The 19,234-nt window shown below is 51.1% G+C and overlaps 1 protein-coding gene across 1 annotated transcript in view; it reads left to right on the forward strand.

The window, feature by feature from the left end:
• Positions 1-17,887, forward strand: part of Sh3bp4 (SH3 domain binding protein 4) — a 79,603-nt gene extending 61,716 nt beyond the window's left edge. Inside the window, exons 3-6 of the mRNA XM_032901590.1 lie at positions 446-690; positions 6,404-8,757; positions 14,995-15,183; positions 15,884-17,887. Of these exons, the coding sequence (XP_032757481.1) occupies positions 573-690; positions 6,404-8,757; positions 14,995-15,183; positions 15,884-16,108 (2,886 nt within the window). The 5' untranslated portion in view covers positions 446-572 and the 3' untranslated portion in view covers positions 16,109-17,887. The remainder of the gene's footprint in view (positions 1-445; positions 691-6,403; positions 8,758-14,994; positions 15,184-15,883) is intronic.
• The last annotated feature ends 1,347 nt before the right edge of the window (positions 17,888-19,234 follow it).

Here is a 19,234-nt window from a genome sequence, read left to right on the forward strand (position 1 = left end):
CTCCACCCTCCCTCCCAAGCCACCATGGCAAGGCTTCAAGAGCAAATGGTGTCACCGGCTCTCTGTTGTTTGTGCCAAGCCTCCCACGGCTACTCCTCCAATAGGACCCGCCACTCTAGACAGACAAGGACTGTTTTCTTCCTGAGTTCTGGAAGTGGCAGTGTACCACACAGTCGGTGGCTGTCCTCTTTGACTGCATTGAATGGCCATCCAGGTGCTGGGACACAGTTCACAGACCCCATTGTGCCCTAGGAAGAGCGTCTGTGCGCGCCCAGTGGGCACGGGATCTGGGCAGCTTGCTGCTTCTGCTCCCTGGCCAGAGCAATGAATTGGGCCTGTCTTCACCGGAATGGTCTGGAAGGAGGAGGACACCCTCCTCCCGTAGGATTACCCTGGAAGCTATGCTTCGCTTGTTCAGAGGAAATTATTTCTCCTCTCCCTTCAGGAAGAAGCACACTGCCAAGTGGAGCCCGCCGTGTAGCGTGACTGTATGAGACAGCAGCTGCCGTCCGTGCTGGAACTAGGGGAGGAGACATGAGACCATAGTACCTCACCCACCCAAGAGGTTCGCCATGGCAGCCCAGCGCATCCGGGCAGCCAACTCCAGTGGCCTCCCTCGGTGCAAGTCGGAGGGGACTCTGATCGACCTGAGCGAGGGCTTCTCGGAGACAAGCTTTAATGATGTCAAAGGTAAGCTCCAACCAACCCCTGCCCGAGGGGCACACTGACTCTTAGGTTTACAATCTAACTCTCCTGCTAGTCCTTCCTGAAACGGTGCCATCTATCTCCGGGAGAAGGGAGAAGGTTGTGTGTACACATGCACGCACTTACTAACTTATGTGTGCAGGAAACACGTGGGTTAGGAGACACGTGGACGCAGGTTCACTTGGAGGCCAGATGTCACTCAGATGCCACCCACCTTGGTGGTTGAGACAGGGTGTCCTCCTGAACCTGGAACCTATGATAGAGTGCACTAGGCTGGTGAGCTTACAGAATTGGGCTGTTGGGCGAACCTTTCAGCTATACGCATGGATCCCACCCAGGATGTCATTTGATTCCTGAAACTCTGCTTTGACCTTGCTGGACCACATCCAGTGACTTGTGCCTTGCGATGCATTGGTAGCATCAGGGTCCCTGAGTCACTGTGGTCAGCCTTCTTACCGCAACGGCAGTTCATTGCTGATGCCATACGTGTACACACACACACACACACACACACACACACACACACACACACACACACACACACCCTCCTTGAAGGGGACCAGATAGCATCGACTGCTCACTCTGAAGTCACTCCTTGTCTTCTTTCTCACACTGAACACTCAGAACTTTATCTCTGTTCCTTCTCCCTTGGCAAACTCAGAACTGTGTGATCCTGGACTGAAGCCACGGCCCCCGAGCCTTTTGCACCAGTTCCCTGCTCCCCTGCCCTGGCTTAGGCGAGCAGTATGGAGGGCCGCCCGCAAGTGTTCTTTGAAAGAAGGAGAACGAGCTGGAAGGTGTTATAGCAACAGAGTTAGTGGGAGTTGCTATAAATAATGGAACATTTGGGGTTTTGTGGGTTGTTTTTTTGTTGTTGGGGTTTTTTGGGGTTTTTTTTGTTTGTTTTGTTTTTTTGGTTTTTGGCAGTCAGGTGATGGGCAGTGTGTTCTTACTTTAAGCTTTAGGGGCAGGGGGATAGAAAAAGGTGAGTGAAGCATGCATGCCTGGCTTGTGCTCAAAACCTAGAGGAGAGAGCTGAGTATTTGAAAAATAACAGCAGTGACCCAAAAGCAAACAGCCTTGACCAAGTGTGCAGAGCCGGCGAGCTGCAGGGAGAGCATTTGAGAATCTGAGGTCACTCAGGACTGAAGAGCTTCAGTCTGCCCCGGAGGTCCTTAGGCCTTGATGACAGCTTCTCCCACCTGGTGCTTACCTGGTGCCTACATCAAAAGGCACGCAGCTCTTGCCACAGCACCTGCAGACAGAGTCTTCTGTCCACCTTCATGTTTTACCTACATAAGCACTTAGGCCAGGGCATAGAAAACCCCAAAGTTGCAAACACCCAGGGAGGTATTTTGCACTAGAAAACGACTGATCTAGGCTGTACTCCCCACATCCCATTAAGATGGGATTCCAAGACGATTTGGAGGAGTAAAATCTCTGTCCCCAGGTCCTCTTGTTCCCAGGTGTTGTCAGCATTTGATGGACGTGATGCATGTATGTCCTCCAGAAGAGAACTGAGGACACAGTCCACCGTGGTCGTTCTCCAAGGGACGGGAGAGCCAGATCTCTGAATGAAATGTATTTTCCTGTGTCCTAGAGGGAGAGTGCTCAGAATTTTAAGTCAAACCCGTTCTTATGCTTCAGCCTGGTAAAGCTAAGATGATAATTTGTGTTGATGTGTTTCAGACTGTGTGCAAGCATGCTTTAGTGCCTTGGCCCTTCTCTCTTTTTAATTTCAAAAATATTGCTGTAAGAGAATTAATTACTCGAAGAGAACACAACAGGAAAGAACTTTGGAGGGAGCTGTGTACTATTTAATTTTTATCTATGGAGTTTTTTGTTTGTTTGTTTGTTTTGTTTTGTCTTTTATTTCTAGTATATGCATCAGGGAAGAAATTGCGTATCCTGTCACTAGAGGGCACAATGGGCCGCAGATGTGGGAGAGAAGCACTTCGGTGGCCTCTAATCCTGCCCAAGTCATTTCCCTTTTCCCACTTGTCCTGCAGAGTCTCTTGGGGCCGAGGATGAAGGCCTCAGAAGCACAGTGTGACCAGCCCCCCTGTCTCTGCCCCCTCTTGACATATCAAAGAAAGAACTCATCAAGAAAGAATTCCTCCCAGATGGTCAGGGAGAGCTCAGAGCCAGGAGGAAGGCCTATGACTCCACCTAGCCTTCCCAAGTCTCTGATCTTAGTCAGATGTGAGAAATTAAGACGCTTATTCCAGAGGAGCCCTGCCCCACGCCTCAAGGAGAAATGACAGAGCCAAGTTAGGAGATGGGGTCTTGCTAGGGCCTGGCTTTCCTTCTCATCCAGCTGCATCTCCCTGCTTGGCCGTCCTTCCAGGGTTATCAGTCATCAGTTCCCTTGGGCTGAGGTTCTAAAGCTTAAAGACGTTGTGATTTTGCATCTTCTTGTAGACTGGGCTCCCATAGACAGGAAGGTAAGAGCTAAGTGTGACTTCCCTCGGGTTCTCATGCCCTTGACTGCTACCTGCAGTGTTCACATTAGCACACTCCAGAGAGGAAGCTGCTCTGTCCTTTGGGGGCCTTTGTTTCCTCCTTTCAGTGGCAGGATTTGTGTGACGGTTCAGCTTGACAGAATTGAAAATCACCTACGAGACAATTTAGCCAGTAAGGGAGTTCCCAGACTGAGTTAGGTCGGGTTAATTAGGCTGACGACCTAGCCTAAATGTGGGCAGCACCATCCCCTGGGCTAGATTTAAAAAAAGGAGAAAATGGGGAAGCCCGCTGAGCACCAGCATTCATCGCTCCCTGCTTCCTGATTGCAGACCAGCTGCCTCACAAGGCTAACCGTGCATTCTCTGCCATGGTGCTCTCAAACCAAGAGCCAAAACAAAGCCTTCCTCCATGTCATTGCCTTGGCTGAGTATTTTGTCACACTCGGTAAAGGGAACTAATGTAGTTTGTCACTGTTGTGACTTGTGGCAGAAGGGCCCAGAGTCAGGGGAATTCTGACTTGCTTGTCTACCAGCACCATGATTCAAACATTCTGGTCCTACTATGTGACTGTCGGCTCATGGGTGTTCCCTGCCCACCTACTGTGCGCCAGGCTCCTGTGGCGCTTACAACCTTCTGAGAGACGAAGACTTCCGCCCTTTCAGACATGGTCTCTTTAACAAAGAGATTGATAAGTGTAACACATACAGACAATCTTCAAGTATGCTAGCAAGACATGGGAACCTTTAGGGAGAAGTGAAGACCCCCAAATTCGAGGCTAAATTTGAAAGTTTCTAGGCAGGTTTGATGTATGAGGAGTCGTAGGAAAGGGTGACAGGACAGGAAGGTAAGAGTTAAGTGTGCAGTAGCCCATCCGTGTGAGTCCCATGTCTGGGGTTACATTTGCCTGAGGCAAAGGAGGGTGCCTCCTGGGACTCTGCACCGGCCGCTCCATACCTTCTCAAGGACTCCAGGCGCTGTTGTGAGATTCCTAAATCTCATCAAGTCTGCAGTGTGGTGATTGTGGTGACGGAACGGGGCCGGGGGTGGGGGGAGTGTAGATAAAGGGAGAGATTCCTTCTTCAAGGAGTCCAGACCCAGGAAAATTGCTTCCTTCCTTCCGTGGTTCCCATTGCTAAACTCACACACTTGGACAGACTTGGATCGACCTTGTTGGAGACTATGGCAGTGTTTCCAAGCACATGGTTTTCCCTAAAAGTCATGCACTATTTTCCTTAAAAGTTTCTGCCTCCCTGTCCACCCCACCCTTTCCCTTTAGAAAGGAGAGAATTCCTTGACTCCTCTTTTTGCACACTAGTGAACGTTTTTATCTTCTCTTCGATTTAAACTTGCCCTGTTTATTCCATGGAACTTTGAGGGTAAAGGAGAAATTTCCCCCTTACCCTAGTAAGGAGAAAAAAAATGAAATTAGAAGGGAGTGAATGGATTTCAAATGGCTTATGTATGACTCCCAACTTCAGGGTGAGCACCGTCAGGCCTCACCACAGCCTACTGAGAAAGATGGGGCTCCCATGGTTACATGGCACCAAAAGAGCGATTCAACTAAGGTCTGGTGAGGCAGCAGCAGCAGGGAACTGGTGTAGGCTTTGTGTCCTTCTAAAAGTGAGAGGGAAGGTTCCAGGGCCCAGGTAAGCCGGGTGCAATCCTACCAGCAAAGAGATTCCTTACTGCTTCCCCAGCTTGACCAAGGAGACAGAATCTGATTTGTTGTGTCCCCTTTCGAAGGAAAAGGAACCTGGCAGGAAGTGGTGTCTGGGCAGCCAGTGCGACAGATGAAACCCCAGTGGCCTCAGACTTCATCCTGTATCGAGCAGCTGTTAAGTTGGTTTAGCTGAGAATTTTGTCCTTTTGCTTGTTTCTAGATACACAGTAGGTTTTAGAAAATATTTTCTTTGCGCTAACAAGATGGTTTAGTGGATAAGAGTGCTTGTTGCTTAAGCCTGACTATGTGAGATAATTCCTGGATCCCACAGTGGGAGGAGAGAATCTAGTCCTGGAAGTTACCCTTGGTTTCCCGCACCCTCACCATGTGCATGTGTGTATAGACAAACAACTTAATATCATTTTAAAAGGAAAGAATGTTTCTCTCTGTTAGCTAAGGAGACCATATGTCTATAGACTAAATAAGGCCCTGGCAGAGGGCTTGCCTTGGGGGATATTCCCCTGTCTGTTTCCGTCAGAAACCATTCTCTCTGTCCCCTGAATAAGCATCTCCCCTGGGCCTGGCACACGTGGGAGGTGAACACATTCATTATTTTTCCAAGTACGCATCCCCAGAAGATGACTTACTTTGTCTGTTCCAGGTGTTGCCTGTGGTAATCACAAGCACAGTTGGCAAAGAACCATGAATTACCCTGGGTTGTTTCTAAAGTGATGGTTTCTTAGGCTGTGTTTAAGTAAAAGTAGTTATTGGGTAGTAATACGATGCATGGCTAGACTTCTGATTGTCAAAGAGCCGGGGGCCCCAGGCTTTAAATAGTCATTTAAAAAAAAATCAAAAGTGTGCCCAGGCGGTGGTGGTGCACGCCTTTAATCCCAGCACTCGGGAGGCAGAGGCAGGTGGATCCCTGAGTAAGGTGCTAACCTGGTCTACAGAGCTAGTTCCAAGACACAGAGAAACCCTGTCTGGGGAGGCGGGTTGGGGACAGACTCCAAACAAACTCAAAATCACTGTCACGTAGTCAGTGAGGGATGGGTGGCGCTTTGAAACGGAGTTAGTCCTAGTTGTCGAGGACTTGCCCTGCTCCTCTTCTGTCTTCCATACCAAAAAAGACAAGGATTTGGTGATCTTCACTTCCTCGTTCCCGGTCTGTACGTGCAGCACGCTGCTGCCTAGCCCAGAGCCTCAGTGTTGTCCAGCATTTCACATCTGTCCTCTCTTTCATCATAACGATAGTCCTGGCCAGAAATTAGGTAACATCAAAATGAGATGTTCAGAACAAGGGGACATGTCCACCACCTGTCATGTAGTCTGTCTTTCCAAGGTGGCCGAGGGACATTCTTCCCGGTCCTCTACTTCAATTGGAAGGTTGGCTCGGAAGGGGTTGAGTGGCTCCTCACCGTGGCTGGTTTCTGTTGTTTTCCTGGCCGGGTTGGTGACTGCATCATGGCACCGTCTGTTTCTAGCTGGTCCCACCTACCTGACCCCCCCAGTCTGGAAGCGTCTCCCACACCGGTGTGCCCGACCTCACCCTCTGTCTCTTTATGTTTTACGCAGTGCCTTCCCCCAGTGCCTTGCTAGTAGACAACCCCACGCCTTTCGGGAACGCAAAGGAAGTGATTGCGATCAAAGACTATTGCCCAAACAACTTCACCACCCTGAAGTTCTCCAAGGGCGACCACCTCTACGTCTTGGACACGTCTGGTGGGGAGTGGTGGTACGCTCACAACACCACTGAGATGGGCTACATCCCATCCTCCTACGTGCAGCCATTGAACTACCGGAATTCTACCTTGAGTGACAGTGGCATGATTGACAATCTCCCGGACAGCCCTGATGAAGTTGCCAAGGAGCTAGATCTCCTAGGGGGCTGGACAGATGACCAGAAACAGTCTGGCAGACCCTATAGTAACAACCCCTTCTGGAATGGAGTCCGAACAAACCCCTTTCTGAATGGGAACGCACAGCCCAGTATGGATGAACTAAACCCCAAGAGTACTGTGGATTTGCTCCTGTTTGACACCGGCACATCTTCCTTCACTGAATCCAGCTCAGCGACCACCAACAGCACCGGCAACATCTTCGACGAGCTCCCAGCCACCAATGGAATCCACTTGGAGCAGCCTGTCAAGCGAGACAACCCCTTCTTCAGAAGCAAGCGCTCCTACAGCCTTTCGGAACTCTCCGTCCTGCAAGCCAAATCAGATGCTCCCCCAACATCCAGCTTCTTCACAGGCTTGAAGTCACCCGCCCCAGAACAGTTTCAAAGCCGAGAAGACTTCCGAACCGCCTGGCTGAATCACCGGAAGCTGGCCCGTTCCTGCCATGACTTGGACCTGCTCGGCCAAAGCCCAGGTTGGGGCCAGACCCAAGCAGTGGAGACAAATATCGTGTGCAAGCTTGATAGTTCTGGGGGCTCTGTGCAGCTTCCTGACACCAACATCAGTATCCACGTGCCAGAGGGCCACGTCGCTCCTGGGGAGACACAGCAGATTTCCATGAAGGCCTTGCTGGACCCTCCGCTGGACCTCAACAGTGACAGGTCCACCAGCATAAGCCCCGTGGTGGAGGTGAAACTGAGCAACTTAGAGGTGAGTACCTTCATCATCTTGGAGATGAAGGTCTCCGCCGAGGTGAAGGGCGACATCTTTAGCAAAAGCACAGTGGTCCTGCAGTGCCTGAGAAGCGACTCAAAGGAGGGCCCTTATGCACCCATCCCCCTCGCCTACAGCTACGGGGACACCATACAGGTGCAGCTGGACAACCTGGAACCCTGCATGTACCTGGCCATCGTCGCCCAGGGCTCCAACATTCTCTACCCTTCCACCGTGTGGGATTTCATCCACAAGAGGGTCACCGTGGGTCTCTACGGCCCCAAACACATCCACCCATCCTTCAAGACGGTGGTGACCATTTTTGGACATGATTGCGCCCCTAAGACCCTCCTGGTCACTGAGGTTACCCGGCAGGCTCCCAGTCCTGCCCCCGTGGCCCTGCAGCTGTGGGGCAAACACCAGTTCATCCTGTCCAGGCCTCAGGATCTCAGGGTGTGTATGTTCTCCAATATGACCAACTATGACGTCAAGGCCAACGAGCAAGCCAAGGTGGTCAGAGGGTTCCAGATGAGGCTGGGCAGGGTCAGCCGTCTGATCTTCTCCGTCATCTCCCAGAACCCCAACGAGCTGTCCGACTTCACGCTGCGGGTGCAGGTCAAGGACGATCAGGACGCCATCCTCACACAGTTTTGTGTCCAGACTCCACAGCCACCCCCTAAAAGCGCCATTAAGCCATCCGGGCAGAGGAGGTTTCTTAAGAAGAATGAGGTTGGGAAGATCATCTTGTCCCCATTTGTTGTCACTACCAAGTACCCGACGTTTCAGGACCGCCCCGTGTCTAGTCTCAAGTTTGGCAAGCTTCTAAAGACAGTGGTGCGACAGAACAAGAGTCACTACCTGCTGGAGTACAAGAAGGGCGATGTCGTGGCCCTGCTCAGCGAGGAGCGCATCCGGCTCAAGGGACAACTGTGGACCAAGGAGTGGTACATTGGCTACTATCAGGGCAAGGTGGGCCTGGTGCACACCAAGAACGTGCTGGTTGTCGGCAAGGCCCGGCCCAGCCTGTTCTCAGGGCCCGAGCTGAGCACCTCGGTGCTGCTGGAGCAAATCCTGCGGCCCTGCAAGTTCCTCACCTACATCTACGCCTCCGTGCGGACCTTGCTCATGGAGAACATCAGCAGCTGGCGGGCCTTTGCCGACGCCCTGGGTTACGGAAACCTGCCCCTCACCTTCTTCTGCCGGGCAGAGCTGGACAGCGAGCCGGAGCGGGTGGCGTCTGTTCTGGAAAAGCTGAAGGAAGATTGCAACAACCCTGACAACAAGGACCGGAAGTCCTTCCAGAAGGAGCTGGTGATGGTGAGTCCTAGGCAGGCGTCCAAGCCTCGGGTGAGCTTCCTGAGGCAGACAAGCATGGGTTATACGGGGCTGAGTCACGAGGGCACTGTTGGGAGTGTCATGGGGTAGGATCCTTAAGGACCCCCAAGGAAAGTGTCTCTCCCCTCTTCTACCACAGTTCCGAGCCTCCGAGGTTTCCTGTGGTCCTGAATTCACTGGTTGGTTTTTTGGCAACTTGACACGACCTACAGAGTCCCTAAGAACTGGGCACATAAACTGAGAAGTTGCCCCGATCAGATTGGCTTAAGGTCAATCTATGGCGCGTTTTCTTGGTTAATGAATGATATGGGAGGGTCCAGTCCACTGTGGTGTGTGATGTGCTGTCCCCATCAGCTCATCCTGACCTGTATAAGAAAGCAGACTGAGAGACTCATGGGAAACAAGCCCATAGCTCCATGGTTCAGACTCTGTTCCTGCTGGAGTTCCTGCCCCGGCTTCCTTTGGTAATCAGGATGTGTAAGCCAAATAAATCCTTTCTTCCTCCAGGTTCCTTTTGGTCACGACGATTATCACAGCAATAGAAAGCAAACTAGGACATCATGGGAAAAGGGCACAGGGCTGTGATCCAGAAGCTTCTACCTGGGTCTTTGAAGGATATCTCTGTCTCATTACATTCCCCGGTAGGCTGTGACGGAGAGGTAGAAGCCTTTGCCCCAAAGCCTGGCTTTTGATGTGTGTTCTTGCCTTATGTTTCCTGGCACCTCCAACATACTGGGGTGCCTTCTCGCTGCCTGGGGTTCATTTGAGTCCATGGGGGCCAGACTCTTGGCTGGTATAAAACAAATTGTGAGTCTCAGAAATGCTTTAGAAAGGGGAGATTCCATGCCTGGTTCTGAGACGCACTGACCTCAGACCAGCTAGGGATGTTACTGGAGACCTCCTCGGGTCAGGCAGCAACCTAGGCTTTGGAGCATAAGGTAGTGGAACAGCCCGGTGTTTTCCCACAGGCCGCTCACCTCCGTTGAGTGGTTCTAACGTTGTCAGTAGAAACACTTGGTGAGCTCCTGATCCTTCCTGCTTCCACTGTCCTCAGCTTTTTGGCCCTTCTCCTCCCCACCTGCCCTTCTGTATGACATCATCAAGCATCTCACTGAGTCAGTACAGATGACCCTCCAAAGTAGAACAGGGCCTTTGAATAGGACCCATGTCATGACACAGCATGGGACGAACAGGCCTGAGACTCCCCGAAGAGAGCAGATGGCAGCATGGATTGTGGTTAGGAGGGGTCTTGACAGTTAGGTCCCAGGGGATTTTGATGGCAGCAGTTTCAGTGGGAAAGAAGCCAGAAGTGAAACGGGACAGCCATGGGCTCTGCATGTAGATCTCCCACAGGGGTGGAACAGGTCTCTTTCATCTATAATGCCATCTGAAGTGGATTTCCAGAAGGTCGTGGAGAGTCCCCCTTGCCCTGGCCTTCCTGGCTAGTTGGAGCTAGCATGTGTTCCCTGGGAGCCCTTTGACAGAATCCTTCATTGCCTGCAGAATTAGGCGCATCTATTGTCCCTCCCACCGCTGAAGAACATTTGCCTGGAACAGGTCCAGTTCCTTCCTCTATGGGAGATGGGAGCTCTGCGCCCATCTCCTGAATACTTTCATGGTCTCTCTTACTCAACATGGCAAGTTTGGAGAAGGTTTTTTGGCTTTTTTGGTCTGTGGAAGGGGTTGGGAGGGTTCCAACACTGAGTCCCCTCTGCCTTCCAAACTGGAGGAGATACAACTTGGCCTTGCCTGGAACTTGGCCCTGGGGCAAGGGCAGTTTTATAATAAAAAGGAAAACAGGTTTCTCCGTTTTCTGCCCTTCCCAGCTATCTCAGGCATTGTCTCCCGAGGAGCTGAATTTTAATAGCTGGCCAAACCTTAAAAGCCCACTGCTGGCCAACCCCAGCATCATCCACCTGCTGGATTTCTCATGGATTCATGACCAAGGGTCCGTTAGGTTTTCTATAGACTTGGCTGCAGCCAACAGGTCAGCTAGGCCAGTGCCCTCTTGTAAACTGCCTTAGCATTGTCGCCACCTCTGCTCTGGCAACCATAACCAGAATAAGTAGGAAGTTGCAGGCTTCAGGTGTCCACTGTGCAGAGTGGAAGGGAGAGGTCTCACCAAGGACTAGAGGCTCCTCTCCATGGCCACCAGGCTCCTCCCCCACACTGTAGACCTGTGGCTGCCCATGCCTCTGCCTGTGGCCTTTTCTCTGTGTCCTCCACGCAGCAGCTGTCCCCTTGCTGGGAGCCCTGGAAGCTGGTGTCTTTCTTGCCTAGAACTCCTGACCATGAATTCTCGCAGATGTCCACCCCAGTGTTCTTTCCAGCCCTTAATGGAGCAAACTTGTGATCCTAGACCTTCATGGTGCTCTCTCAAGTCAAGATTGCTATGTATTTGCTTCTCGCTACTGCCCTCCATTATACCTGAACTCCATGGAGGAAGGAGGGCACAGAGGAAATCCTCAAAGACAGAGCGGGTGGAGGAGTGAACGACTGGCTGTGTGAGCAATGGCTTCAGCTAAGATGCATCTGAGCCTTCTGCGCTCTTGTGGGTCTCATGGTGCTTCCTTTCTCTCCTGTCATTCCTGCCCTGTGTGTATCGAGGGCCTAAGGCACGATGGGTGGGATTTTGCAGTGGGAGTTCCACAGTTGGCTTTTCTGGGATAGCCTGCACTCCGGTACCTTTTCGTATTTGATGGGAAGCACTGGTGTTTTGATGATCAAAGCGGGAGAGCCTCTGGGAAGCCTGTGTGTTGTATTCTAAGTCACAGGCTCTTCCCAGGGAGCAGAATGCACTGTTGGGGACATAGATAGCCAGTGTCACTTTGGAGTCAGCTGGCTGAGAGTGACAGGAGACACTTCGAAGGCTCTGAGAAGCACCATCCCTGAAGTCATTGCCCAGATCCTGGCAGGGGTGGGGGACTTGGTTCTGTAGCCTGAAGTTTGGTATGGGGATTTGGGGTTGTTTCTGTAAGGAGAGAAACCGCAGAATGTTCTGTTCTGAAGGTGTTGGAAGCCTGGTACATCTTCTGTTGTACAGTGTGGGCCATGGGAAGAGGGTTCTCTGAGTGTGTTTGAAAGCCATGTGGGAACACATGTCCATGTATGTATATTCTGTGAATACACTGAGTGAGGAAACAGTTTGACTGCAAGCTGGTGTGCACATTCTAGATCTGAGTTACTGTCATCTCGCCAGCATAGGTCTGAAGTGGCCTGGGGAGAAAAGGGTCATAGGCAGAGAATGCACAAGGGACCAACTCTAGGGACTGTGATGGGACTGTGATGGGTTGTAGCCAGTAATATGCTTTTTAGTTTAAGGCTTTTAAAAATATATTTGCTTGTATTGGGTCTGTGTGTCTGTGTGAACACATGCTTTGGTCCCCTTGGAGACCAAGGAGGGGGAGAGGGGCATCAGATCCATTGGCACTAGAGTGACAGGCGTTTGTGAGCTACCTGATGCATGTGTTGGGATCTGAACTCTGGTCTTCATGACAGAGCAGCAGAGTAAGTAGACATACTTACTAAGCAGTCTCTCTAGTCCCACGCAGCATGCCTTTGGTGTGAAACACTGTTTCCCATTTTAAGGACACCACCTTGAATGGCCCCTGTGGTCTCTGTTCTTTTAGGGGGAGAGAAGTTGTTGGTTGGAAATGAGAGGAAAAGAAATTTAAGTAGAAAGAACCCACAGTGACACCATTAAAACCCTGGGAGGACTGTGAAAGCCTATCCCAAACCCCAAACCGTATCCTGAAGACAAAACCCCCAGCAGTCCACCGGATCACAACATGGGACTTATAGAAAGAAAGCTACAATGGGCACATTGCAGGAATGTGTGTGAGAAAGGAGTGAGATTGTAAGGCAAAAACTAGGAAGGCAGTTGTCTCCAGCAGGGCAGTGGATCGAGCTGCCCAAGAAACCAAGGTGGGTGGCTATCAAGAGAATAGAAGAGTCTGGGCTGGAAGAGTGGCAGGGAGACTCAGGATGGATCAGGAGGAAAAGCCCACCTTACAGACCCTGCAGACCAGGAGACCACAGAGACTGAGCTGCTAGCTGTGTGGTTAACTGGGTGAAGACACAGCTCCGTCAGTCATGTCCCTTGTGTTGTGAGGAATCTTTTCCTTCTAGACTGGAGCATCTCAGGAGCAAACACACTAACAAAAGCCCAAGTACCAGCTTACCTATTTTCCTAAGAGCTCGTAAAACGGGTCAGCAACAACATAGCCTGTGTCCAACTCTTACTGTAAATAATATCTCACAGTGACAGCGTGTCCCTTGACCTTCCAGCTGTCTGTAGTGGCTGTGATGGTTAATTTTAAAGTCAGCCTACCACAACCTAAAATTGTTTGTAAAAAGAGTTTCTGTTGAATTGTTAGATGCAGTGGTCATGACTGCAGGGGGATTGTCTTGATTGATGATTGATGTAGGAAGACCCACCCTGCTGTGGGCGGTGCCATTCTCTAGGCATGGAACCCTGAGACTGTATAAAACGGAAAGCAAGAAGCAGACAGACAGGATGGGTGCGTTTGTTTCCCTCGGCTCTTGACCATGAGCATGATATGCTAGCAAGTTGAGTTTCCTGCCTTGACGTCCCCTCAGTGATGGACTGTCACCTGAAATCATAAGTCAGATAACCCCTTCCTCCCGTATTTCTCTAAGTCAGGATGATTCTCACAGCAACAGAAATCAAAGTGGAAGAGCTGCTGTCTGGCAGCGTCTTTCTGCTCCCCTTGAATGCTGGGACAGAAACCAGTGGCCTACAAGCTATAGTTTCAATCTGTCCCTTCACTCATGTTAGCAAAATTCTACCTGAAGTCAGTATCGTGTTTTGTTTTCTTTGGTATTTTCCGGCATGCCTTTGTATACTTGAGTAAGCCATGTGAGGGGTGGGGACCTCCCCACCTGGAATCCTGAGGCGAGTTTTCCATTACTAGTACTTGCGTGTTTCCAAAGCTCACCTATTTGGAGAATGCGCTCAAACACACTGAATAACAGGCACAGCCAGGGCTGGGCTCAGAAAAATTGGAACGAGAGGAGTAGAGCACAGGATAGGTGAGACACCCTCATAGCTTACGTCAAAAGCACTAGCCTAGTCGTTAATGGCTACTCCCAGAAATGGAGACTTAGCTGCCCTGGACCTGGCCCTGTGTTCTCTTGACCAACAGTGGCCAGAGAGTGGCCTGGATTTCTCAGGACCTTTGTATTCCGTGCCCAGAGCCCCAGGGGACAGAGCTGGTTTACTGGCTCCTGCCAAGAGTTGACTTGAATCAGAAGCAGGTGATTTTTGACGCACTCTGTCACCTAGGATATAAGGTCACCTCCAGAGCCAGGCACCCAAGACTTGTTTGATGTGACTGAGTGACTTGCTGTCAGGCCATCTGTTCATTTGCATCCTCTCCCCAGGGCAGCACATGGAGCTGAGGTGACCTTTCCTGCCTCTGTTTATCCCTAAACTCACAACCCATCAAACAAAGCTTACACCTGACACTTGACCACCAGCACACCACACATCTGCTCCGAGACACATTCATATGATCATAGTTTTCTTTCTGGAACATAAACACATACTTAGTTCTATTTAAAACAGTTTCTTTCCTGCCCACAGCAGGGTGGGTCTTCCTACATCAATCATCAATCAAGACAATCCCCCAAGCAATAGTTAGCCCCTCTCAGGAATACATAAGTAGTTGACATGAGGTATAACCCTTCTACCCCGGCATCATGTTTGGGTCAACACCCGGTGTCATGTGCCCAGCATCATGGAGAGAACCTCAAGAAACTGGGACCTGCCTCTGCCGCTGGTCTCCCTCTGGTCTCTGTCTAAGGGGCTCTGGACTTAGCCAATCAGCATCTGTCAGTGTGTCCTGTCACCAGCACAACAGACACACTTGGCCAGCTTGAGTCAAGCCTTCCCATGGCTGGGAATACCACTCACCTTCCCCTACTGCCTCTGGGAAGAGTATCAGTCCGGCCCTGGTTCATAGGCAGGTGGCTCTTATAAGGACACTGGCCATGGTGGCCTGCCACTGTGACCTTACCATTGTTCATGTTATATCCCAAAAGCCCTGTAAGGCTCCTCTTGCACATGCACGGTGCTGGGCAGGGGGCCTGTACGCTCCACAGGCCTTAGAACTCCTAGGCGAAAGAGCATCATCAACAGGTTGACCGTCCCCCAAAGCCAAGCCGTCCCTGGCCTCATGCTGCATTTCATCTTCCCAGGCTTTGCTGAAAATGGACTGTCAGGGCCTGGTGGTCAGACTCATCCAGGACTTTGTGCTCCTGACCACAGCCGTCGAAGTGGCACAGCGCTGGAGGGAACTGGCCGAGAAGCTAGCCAAGGTCTCCAAGCAACAGATGGACGCCTATGAGTCTCCTCACCGAGACAGGAATGGGGTGGTAGACAGTGAGGTGAGTGGGGCTCCAACCCCTTGGTTACTTTCCTTGCCCCTCAGTTTATCCTAGGACCATTGGGATACAACAGTAAATTATCTACTTCATAGCACTCTGGCAGGGCAGGCTGAGGTGAAACGAGTTTGCCCAATACAAAGTATACCCTGGCTAGGCGGGAGCCATAAGCCCGTCCTGTCTTCAGAGCCTGGTGTAGAGGGATCAGGGCTGCTCTGCCACCATCTGGGAAGTGCGCGCTGCCCTCTCTTGCTAATTTTACTTTTAAATGACCTCCTGTAAGATCAATGGGTATATTAACAGAGCCCTGGGGGGTCCGCTCTATTGGCTGAATCCCTGCTCTGTTACCTAACTTAGACAAAGGTGGGTGTGCTGAAGTCATGCCCATGCCCGACACTACCTGTTTGTGGAGGTGACCCTGGAAAGCTGATTCAGACCCACCAGACAGGGAAGCAGCAAGTCCCAAGCATGAGTGTGTGCTTCCTTTGCATGGGCGCTTTCTGATACACGGCTCAGGTGAAAGCGGTGCTATGAGGCAGGAGAAGTCCGTCCTGTGACTCAGACACAGGAGGACACCACCGTTCCCCCAGTGCAGGCCGGGTAGCAGCTCGCCCTGCTGCTGTTACAGGAGTGACTGAGGGACCTCACCATCCTGACTTTTCTCTCTTCCTTTTTCCATGTTTCTGCTCCCCGCATCACCCAGGCCATGTGGAAACCCGCCTATGACTTTTTACTCACCTGGAGCCACCAGATTGGGGACAGCTACCGAGATGTCATCCAAGAGCTGCACATAGGCCTGGACAAGATGAAGAACCCCATCACCAGGCGCTGGAAGCACCTCACGGGGACACTGATCCTGGTGAACTCACTGGACATCCTGAGGGCAGCTGCCTTCAGCCCTGCGGACCATGATGACTTTGTGATCTGAGCAGGGCCCCTGCCCTACTGCTCACCAGGGCTGGGGCTCCGCCCAGTAGTACTGGGACTCCGCCTACTACTGCTGAGACTCCGCCCACTAGTGCTGGGACCCCGCCTACCAGGGCTGAGACTCTACCCATCATCTGTCCACAGGGGGCGCCCATGCCATCACCTGGTGGTGCACGGAGGGATGGCTGCTCAGGTCCAGGCCCATCTACCAGCCATGCGCAGGAGGGACTGAGGACTTTGACTCTCTTCCCCTCCCCTCTATCCAGGGGCAGGTCCCAGGGGGCTTTCTACTTCCAGTTGCCAATTGTGTTGCTTTCTATATGTTGAAATGTACTTTAAATTTAAAATCACTTTTTTTAACAGAAGACTTAGAGAGGACGTGAGAAAGGCGGTATCTAATTTTTTAATGGACTGTAAAGGTTATTTAAAAAAAAATTCACCTTAGTAAAAGCAAATGCTGTTGAGGTCTTTGTGTTCTTTAAAGGCCTTTGTAAATTATGTCCCAGGTGTATATGGATATGTTAAGGCCATGGGTGTTTTCTGAGCCCCAGACATATCTTGCATTTTGACATTCAAAGTGGGAACGATACTGGCTTCATGCAGAAGTCCATGTTCCACTTGTCACCTGTGAGAAGGCAAGTTTGTGGACCCGGTGGCTTTCAGTAGGTGGCCCTGAGGCTGCCCACCTTCCTTCCTTTCTTGCTGTCCTCAGCGGCCATCCACACAGCATGTTGGTCTGTGTGCTTCGGTGAGCTGCAAAGTCCCTGCACGGTAGCTTGGTACCATTGAGATTCTTCCAACAAATAAGAAATCAGCTGGAGTTGGGGGTCCCTGTCACCCCTGTGTGTTTGGTTATTTGCAGTAACGTCTGAAGAACAATGCCCCGAGAGCAAGGTGGTCCCTGCCACTCTGGGCCATTGAATGCTGCCTCCCTCAGGGCAGTCCCACCTCTGCTATAGGTGGGAGGGACACTCTAGCACCCAGCCAGAACCTGGTGGCCCCTGGCTCTTCCCAAGTCCACCACGGTCACCTGGTGACTTTTCAGGTGACATCACATGCTGGCATGTAGAGGTGTCATCTGCCGTTGCCAAACTCCACACCTGATCTCTCACGTTTAACCTCCTCCTTCCTGGTGCGCCCACATCTCCTTAGGATAACAGTACAAGGGGATAGTGTAGTTGTATAAATGTTAGCAGGGGGAACGTTTTCCCTAATGATGCTCTCTGGAAAGCTGGGAGCTTGCAGACGATTATATTGAACATCAAGGTGATGGGTCATGTGACCCATGTTGACTTCCAGGCTCACACAGAAGCCGTGGCATTTGCGGAGGAAACAGAGAGTAGAACACATACCAGAAAGACCAGCAGTTAAGTGACCTCTGGTAATGGGAAAAACTCGAGCTGTCTGTTTACAGGGCCAGTTCCAGACCTGCCATCTGCTCTGCAAGCGCGGGCTGATGACCGGTGTACAGCCTCCGCACGGAGCTGAAATGTCTATAGCTTCTGAAGCGGCACCTGCAGACCCCGACTCAGACGTAAACAGTGGGCATTAGTGCTGCAAGAACGAAGTCACAGGCCCCCCTGGTCACCGCAGTAACGAAGGCCTGTCACGCTACACCTTCATTTTGTCCAGAGAGCATCTCTTTTGGCCTTTTTCCCCCAAAGAAGAAACAAAACCAGTCGCACCTTAAACCATGGATATTTTTCCTCAGGGGCTTTGAATAGTTTCCTATGCAACAAGTCTTGTAGCACAAATTAAATTCTACAAAAGTTGCAGTAAATTTTATTTGGATATTTGAACTGGTTAGTGTGTGTGTGTGTGTGTGTGTGTGTGTGTGTGTGTGTGTGTGTGTGTCTTTCTGTGCCCAGCCAGACTTTAAATAAAACCTAGCATAAAGTCAGTCAGTGAATAGGTTCCTGTCAGTCACTCTGACAGTGTGGCGGTTAGTATATAGGGGACGTTTTCTCTAGCTGTTAACTTAATTGTTCCTGAGTGGGTAGTGTAATCATTCATGACAACCAGGTAGGCGTCAGTGTTACCCAGGGCACCCAAATGAAGGAGGCAGATGTCTCCTTGTTCCTGGTTCCTACCGCCTGGAACTGGTACCATCATCCCGTTCACAGAGTACAAGACCCAGCAGTTTCTGAGTGTGCTTGGCATCTCTGGGGCCTGCTGAGAGCAGCCAGCAATGGAGGCCTTGCCCTGGTTACACTTCCCGTTGTCAGGAAAAGTGGAGCAAGGAGTGAGTGTAGGCACTGGTCCTGGGGACCAAACCCAGCTAGAGGTGGTGGGGAGGAGCTGGGCTCATCAAGAGCCTGTCTGAGAGGGTGTCTTCAATTGGACAGCCCAGGACAGGCCAATTAGTCCTGGACATCAACCCCTGGTTTAGTCCAGATAAACCTGTTCTCAATTTAGCATGGTTTGATGAGTTTTTGCCTATTTGGTAGTTGAAGGCCAAGTCCCAGCTGGACCAAAAACAGGCCAGACCTGGGAACTGTGACTATAGGGTTGACACATGGGCAGCATTGAGAAGCTAAGCCTCTGAATGGTCTAGGCTTGTCAGATGGCCCAGAGCCCTGTGAGCTCAGCCCCCTCCACCGTCTATGTCTGTGTTAATTCTGGTTACTCCTTCCTGGATCTCGAATGTCCCCCACAGGCCCTGGAGTTAAAGGCTTGGTCCTCAGCAGGTCACTGTTGGGGGGTGGGGGTGCAACCTTTAAAAGGTAGGACCTGACAGGAGGAGGCTAGGACACTGAAGTGTGCCCTCGATGAGCACTGGGAGACGAACTCCTCCCTTCGGTTTTTGTTGTTTGGGGATTTTGTTTTGGTTTGCTTTTAACCTGGCCATGAGGTGGATGGCCTCTTGGGCCATGTAGTCCCTACTGTGTATGTTTTCAAAGGCTCCTTAACGGCAGAGCCAGTCAGTCCTTGACATCAGCTCCTGATTTGTGAGTCTAGATAAACCTGTTCTCATTTCAGAAGGATTTGCTGGATTTTCACCTATTTTGCCGTTGAAGACGTAATCCCATGTTAGCCTCATAACTTACGTGTTACACGTGGCTAATAGGAAGATGGATTTTTTTTTCCAAGCGATAAGTGTGGAAACTATTAGAGCCTTGATTAGGTT

Source organism: Rattus rattus, chromosome 4, assembly GCF_011064425.1.
Source record: "Rattus rattus isolate New Zealand chromosome 4, Rrattus_CSIRO_v1, whole genome shotgun sequence".
NCBI classification, from domain to species: Eukaryota; Metazoa; Chordata; class Mammalia; order Rodentia; family Muridae; genus Rattus; species Rattus rattus.